The sequence below is a fragment of the Microchirus variegatus genome, assembly GCF_963457635.1.
Source record: "Microchirus variegatus genome assembly, chromosome: 23".
NCBI lineage: Eukaryota > Metazoa > Chordata > Actinopteri > Pleuronectiformes > Soleidae > Microchirus > Microchirus variegatus.
This window is the reverse complement of record NC_139824.1, coordinates 2,317,850-2,325,398: the sequence shown is the minus strand read 5'-3', so window position 1 is coordinate 2,325,398 and position 7,549 is coordinate 2,317,850. Positions and strand designations below refer to the sequence as shown.

General features: G+C 42.4%; 1 protein-coding gene across 1 annotated transcript in view; it reads right to left on the bottom strand.

Moving 5' to 3' along the window:
* fam98a (family with sequence similarity 98 member A) overlaps window positions 1-7,549 on the bottom strand; it is a 47,148-nt gene that overhangs the window by 13,660 nt on the left and 25,939 nt on the right. Inside the window, exons 2-3 of the mRNA XM_083909519.1 lie at window positions 1,646-1,794; window positions 20-154 (exon numbers count right to left, since the gene is read on the bottom strand). Coding sequence (XP_083765645.1) covers window positions 20-154; window positions 1,646-1,794 — 284 coding nt within the window. The remainder of the gene's footprint in view (window positions 1-19; window positions 155-1,645; window positions 1,795-7,549) is intronic.

The following is a 7,549-nucleotide window of genomic DNA, read 5'->3' as shown; positions in this document are numbered from 1 at the left end:
TGAAAAAGCCTCATCATACTCAGGAGCAGGAGACAGTCCGTCCGATTGAGAAGCCGCTGGCTGACGTTTCCGCTGGTGAGGACAGAGTAAGGACAGGCAAGCTCGGACAAAAGACCACTCATCTCCAGCTGGAAGCCCTCCGCTTCACTTGGACCTAGAAAGGAGAGTACAAATATTTATTTTTTATTTCCCATGATGCTATAAGTTGTCCTAAGCAGGATTTAGCTGCATCGGTGAGCGCAGAGAGTTTAATTTCAAGAGTGTGTCTTTTTGTAAGAATCTATAGTAATAATTGTTTTACAATAACACATAATAGTCATAATAAAAATTTCCTGTCAACTTTTTACTTTTTTTTTTTTTTTTACAAAAACACAGTGGGTCACCAGTGGCCGACCACGTGGCTTAGCAGGTTTTCTGGGGAAAACTCTGACTTTATTAATTCTCTTATCTGTCCAGGAACACAAAAACATAAACATTGTCTAAATCAAATAAATCAAAAGCACTTTTCTTAGGACCAGTCTACATCTATCTATAAATTACAGGTGTCTTGCTACGGGCACAAGTAAGTGCAGTGCCAAGTTTGATGTTGTTTGGAGAAGTAATGCAAAAGATGCTGGTAAAAGAAGCAGCACACATTGGCTTTTGCTGCTCCTCCTCCATTCTAGTGATGTGATTGGTCACTGGGGTGATGACAGCTTCAGCAGTTGAGAAATGCAGCATTAGGAGTCATACACACGGAATAGTTCAAGAGAAACCACTTGATTTTCTTCATCGCATCTGCTTTTTATCAACACAGAACTGGCGTTACAGAAGAACTGAAAAGCAATGTGTTGCAGGTCTAAGTAGGGCTCGGTGATGTGGCCTAAAAACAAAATCCCAGATTTATTTATAATAAATTCAATTTTCGATTTAAATCGATTATTTTGTATTTATTTTTTTAAACTACTGAAGACGAAATAATTACTCGTATCATGTACTATGTAGGGCTGTAATCAACCAAAGAAACTCTTGGTCGACTAAAGCCCTGAAATTTTGACCAAAAATCGACTAATCGACGGGGGGTATTTTGCGGGTGCTGTTCTTTTATTTTGAAAAGACCCGCACCCGCAAAGTACCTGTTCGGCTGCGGCTCTTAATTTGAAAAGACCCGCAGCCGCGGCTGGAGTTCAACAGTCTGACGGCAATGACAGCGTTTTGCATTACGTTCATCTGCGCAATACCATAGCCCGTGATATCCGAAAATAACTAGTAATATCAGCACAGTAACTGTTGAGGAATACAGAGCAAGACTGAACACACAAACAGACCGCTGGATGCTGCTGCTGTTGCGGGCAGGTGCGTCTACAGTTATAAAACCAATCAACGATTATAAGACTAAACATTGAAATATGCTAATAATTCTGATTAGGGATGCACCGATTAATCGGCCAGTGATCGGAACCGGCCGATTTTCAAGTGAATTCACGTGGGTCAGACAGAAACATCCCGATTTTAATAAGCCGGTCAAATGCATCCGCATCGCGCAAATAAGTAGTAGTTATCAACTGCAAGCTGCCAAATAATAGCTCCTATATCACTATTAAATACATTATTTTAATTATGTATTGGGGCAACATTACTTGATAGTGATAAAACATATCCTTACAGTTAGTTGCATGGACATTCTCCTCCAACTTGCAGTAGAGTCTAAGCTCCGAGACAAGCCAGGCACAAAGCTTAGTAAACTCAGGTGATGCTGCTCCTTTGCTCACAGCAGAATCTAGAGCTCCCTCCTCCAAAAGATTGCCTTGGTACCTGAAGTGAAGAACATACAAAAAAACGTGTTGACATGAGCCTGGTGGATAAGGACAAAATCAAGGTGTTTATTATAATAAATAAATAAATACATAAATAAAAAAAAACTGTGTAAGGCTTATTAAATTGAAATAATTTCTTATGGTTCAAGAAACCCCAATAAATATTTATATTTAAGAAGGAAAATTTTGAGTAAGAAAAATCATGTGAGACGTGATAGACTTCCAATGGAGTTCTTTTTGCAACCAGTGCAGTCGGCACCAGGCGGCTAACTACTAACATCCTACATCCAAGGCTTCACTTTTCAAACAAGAAAGCTCCTTCCAGTTCTTATATACAGTCAATGCCAAGTTGCCAACCATAATCATTAGGGGTGGGGGAAAAAATCGATTCACGCAAGAATCTAATCAGCCACGATTCTTAATTGGTTAATACACTTCAAAAATGTATTTTATTAGGGTTTGAGCACAAATGTGCAAGAACCCCATTGAAACTGAAGGAATTATTATTATTATTATTCCGCGGAATGAATCGAGTCTTTGAGTCCTTTACCATACCCCGAAACTCAGACCTGGTTGCGTGTGAAAGTCGTTTGGTGAAAAAGCATGGAAAATTGAAAGTGGGCGGCCAAATAACTGCTTCACGAACATCAGCTTTAACGTACATGCACAAAACTTGGTACAAGCGTTGTTTAGGTCAGGGCGGTCAAAAAATCTAGTATATATCTATGCTCTGAAACAGGGGTCTCAAACTCAAATTGCCTGGGGGCCGCATGAGTTAGAGTCTGGGTGAGGCTGGGCCGCATCCATCCCCCCATATTTTGAAATATTTTAAAAATGCGGGGCATGCAGAGCTTTTGAAAATTTGAGGATAAAATGGGGGATTCTGAGGCTTTTTGAAAGATCATTATGGTGACTCATGAAGTAAGTGGAGAAAAATACGAAAAATCTAAATTAATTATTAGGCCAATTCTTTAACATTGTATTTTAATCTAATGTTGTTGTTATGACTGGGACTGTGTGTACTTACAAAACTAAAGTCAAGGCATTGCAATTCTAGAGGGTGCCTCTCACCCGGCGCGGGCCTTTTTTTTCTCCGCACCGCCCCTGCTGACTCTGCTCCTCTCTCTCCTGCATTGTGCGCAGCTCCAAGCTCTCGTGTCCAACGCTGAATGGATAATTTCTCTATGCGCAGTTTTATCCACACATCCATATATGACACATACATAATGATCTTTATGCGGAGGATGGAGTACAGTCGCGATAAATACAGGAGATCAGAGTAGATCTTAATGAAAAGTGTGCTCCTGAGAATCTATCAACACGTTTTACTGTTTTCACTCTGGTCACAATCTAGAAGACGCTTTAGCGCAGTAATTAAGGGCATAAAAGATGCATCAGATGAGCTGATCTCTTTAGTTAAATGCTCAAAGAGAGAGAGGGAAGAGAGTTCCGTCACGGGGAGTTCATAATCCGCGGTGCGCTGCAGCCAAGTTTTCGCTTTTATGCAACTTTCCAGCATTTAATAGGTGCTGTTCCACTGTGTACTCACATCTTGTTGGAATCGTTTTATTGGTGTTCCAAACTGATCTTGGGCAGACTCTACGCGGGTATAGACAGGCGCGTGCTGGCGGCAGTTTTTGCGTGCGTCATCACAACATCGTTTCCGTGGTTACCGGGGGAAACGGGAGGAAAAATAGGGCGTTTTAGGGCGTCCTGCGCTTGGCTCCTGTCTTCGTCACATTACCACAATCCCACAGTCAGTCTAATCCTCGAACTTCCCACGAACAGGCCATTGGCTGTTATCTTCTCCCTGGCACCTGCGGGTGGAGAGACTGCAGCTCTACGGGTGTGGCGAGCCAGTGCAGCCGCTGAGGACGCACGTTTATAGGTGCATTATGTAACAATGTGGCCAAAAACGGTTACTACACTCAATATCAAAATGCTGCGGCGAGTCGTATCCGCCTCCCACTCCACCCCTCCCTTCCAGAGTCAAGGTTGCCAGAGCGGTTGACATGTAACTCCGTCAGCAATCATAAATGAGTGGCTCTAAAACACACAATTCTGTTCTCTCAGTAAAGATAAAGATGTATAATAAATTATGGTAATATTAGCTTTTGACTAGGCATGGATATATCAGATGGAATAACTTTATGCATGATATTTGACAGAACTGTCCTTCATTTTTGCCTCCCCTTTTACAATGTTATATAGCATGGCTGCCAACTTCTGACTGTCCGAAATCAATCCTACAACCTTCCCGACACAAGTCCACCTATTTAACCACTCGGCTACCGCTATTATTCTCTCTTCACATGTCAGAAAAAGACTATTACGTCAATTTTGAAAACAGCACCTCCTGGTGGTGACAGAAAAAATACAAAAAAAGTTTACACCAATGCTATGACTGTCTATCTTGTTGAGGTCGATGTGAACCACTTGAGGAACGGAATAAATTGGAACTTTTTTTTAAATATTGCATGGCGCACGAGATATGGGGCGACAAAAACAACGGAACTCTTATAACTTTACGATAGAAGGTCCTATCCAAACCAAACTTGCTATGAGTGGGTAGATGCTGAAGGCGACTATGAAATTTTTTGAAAACAGCACCACCTGGTGTTGACAGAAAACAAACAAAAAAAGTGTCTTCAAGAATTTGGAAATAACTTTTACAGATATCATCGGATCACACACTCAAAATTACTGACAGCACTCAAAACACATGGTAGATGATTCAGGGTTTCCCCATTGTACTTTTTTTACTCGTAATTTTTTTGTCGAGGTGCGCACGTGTCGATTGTCGATCGATTTGTCGACAAAAAAGTCCCATCCCTCCTTAGGAGCCATTGAGTTTGCTCAATAGATGTAAGTTTTGTACTTAGTTTGTTTCCCTGTAGAAGGAATTTCAGTTTACATTTTGAAGAGCCATTATTTCTTTGAACAATTGGAGTATTATCTAATTGTATTATGTGGTTAAAAACTGGATTATACCACCACACCTTTAAACTGCCATGTATCAACATTGTGTGTAGATTCCCAGCTGTTCATGGTAACTTAACTATGAATGATGAGAAAACATAAGAAAATAACTTTAAAAAAAATCTATAATTGTGCCTGACAGTTTAAAACACTAAACATGTTTAAACATGCAGTGGCTTTGGACATGACATTAACAACTAAAAACTGCTTTAGAACAGCTTGTCTTGTTTTAGTTAGAGGGTCAAACTTTATTATATAAACTATATAATATATAATACTATATTTATTCAAACTTCGGGCAGTACCATGCTGGACTTAGCAGATGCCTTCATCTAAACGAAGGAGCAGTGTCAACAACAACTGGTGGATTACCTGCAGCACAAGTTGTAAGTATTTCCAACAATTAAACTGTCGTTGTATATATGTTCTGTCGTGTAGCATTAGCGATAGGCGGCTAAGTGCTAAGCTACACGGGTTTGCCCGCGTTTCATTTGCGCGCGCGTGGGTGTCTCTCACGCCAGTAAACATAACGTTCTCCAGGCTAAGAGCTGATTGCAGGCGGTGCGGGAAATGTGTGTTTATTATCCTACATATGTTGAAACACTTGAGACATGCAGGTAAAGCTAAAGACGTGTATTATTTGAGTAGAGTTATTGTTACAACTTATTGTAAATATGACGAATATTCAAGTAAGGTAATGCCATGTATGATTCGTAATATTATTTTAATCTTTACTATTTTCCATTCCAGGGTCATTTTATCCACACAGCCACTCAGACAGACCTTGAAGGAACATGTGAACAGTAAAAGTAAGTAGAAATGTAATTTTGTAGAATCCAAATACTGAAGAGCATAAAATGTTCACACATCTACTCCACAGGGACACAGACGCCAAAATGGCATCCATGGAGTTCAGACTGGCGTCTCTGGAGGAAGCAGCTGTGGAATCCAGAGCAACAAACTGTGGCTGTTCTGATTTGAAGAGGAAAAGAGGGGTGCACAATCCCAAAATTGTGGTAAATACGTTTCTCTCGTCTTCATAACTCAGAAGGTCTTTAAATGTAAGTAACTTTAATCTAAAAAAAATTGTGGTGTTTGTTGTTTTTGTTTCAATTGAAATCAGTGCATGATTTAAAAATGTTTTTTCTTGACTTTAATACTAAGTACCAAGTGTGACATTTTACTAAACTAACTGGTTAATTAGACAAACGCATACATACATATTACTCCTACATAAACTGTCAAGTGTTACATACATACATATCTTACGGTAATAAGATGGCGGCGCGGGCGCACATGGCGGCGCGGGCACACGCAGTGGCTCGAGGCTCTCGGCTTGTTATATTTGTTTTCATGTTTTTGTTCGTGTTCTCACCTTTAACACGTATAATTGAAGCATTAACCCAGTACAGTAGGGCTGAACTATGGGATTTGGGAAAAAACTCCGGACTTTACCCACCTCCAAAGCTGGATTTTATCCCACCCGAACTACAGTGGACCACAGAGGCTCTCATCACACCCCCTTTGTGGTCAAGGAGACGGAGGAGACAACGTAAACAAAAGCGGGGCAAGCGGAGCGGGGTGTGTGCTAGGCTACAAGCTAAACCACACAGACCGGCGCTGCCCAGTCTCCTCCTCGCGAACGTCAGGTCACTCACCAACAAACTGGACGAGATTCGACTGAGGATCGTCTCACGAAGAATGGACAGCTGTGTGGCGATTTTTACCGAGACCTGGCTGGATAACAACATCCCCGATGCAGCGGTGGAGTTTGCGGGACACTCTCTGTTCCAGGCCGACAGGACTGCAGCTTCGGGCAAGACCAAAGGCGGAGGCTTGGCACTGTACATTAACAACGCGTAGTGTATGCACAAAACGGGGTCTCCCCCGATTTGGAATATCTGGCCGTGAAGTGCAGACCGTTTAAACTGGTTAGAGAACTCACCTCTGTCATAATCATAGCAGCCTACATACCACCGCGAGCTAACACTAAATTAGCGCTGGAGGAGCTGTACTGCCTGATTAGCAGCCAGATGAACGCTAATCTAGAGGTGGCTGTGATTGTGGCGGGGGACTTTAACCATGTGGAATTGAAAGCTGTTCTCCCCAAGTTCCACAAATTCATAAACTTTTTGACCAGAGACTACAACATACTGGACCAGGTTTACTGCAACATCCGAGGGGCATACAAGGCTGCAGCAGCTCCTCACCTCGGCATGTCAGACCACATCTCTGTGGAACTGACCCCTGCATACTGGCTCTGATCTGTAGGACCAAGCCCACCACCAGAACCACTCAGGTTTGGACTGAGGAGGCTTCCTCAGCCTTACAGGATTGTTTTGAGCAGACAGACTGGGGAGTGTTCAAGGAAGGCACTGATCTAGAGGACTACACGTCATCTGTGCTGTCCTATGTTCACTTCTGCACTGATGCCGTCCTACCCACAAAGACAATCACGGTTTTTCCTAACCAGAAGCCTTGGATGGACGGCACAGTGCGGCACCTGCTAAAAGCCCGGAATGCAGCCAATAGGTCGGAGGACAGGCTGGCGTATAGCAGGGCCCGGAAAGATCTGAAAAAGGGCATCTAGCTGGCAAAGCCCAGGTACAAGCAGCACATTGAGGAGCACTTTAAGGACAACAACCGATGCAGTATGTGGAAAGGCATCAGGACCATCACAGACTATAAACAAAGCAACCAGCAGGTCAGCCAGGACCCCACTCTGCCTGACACCTTAAACAACTTCTTTGCACGCTTCGACTCTCCAAGCAGCA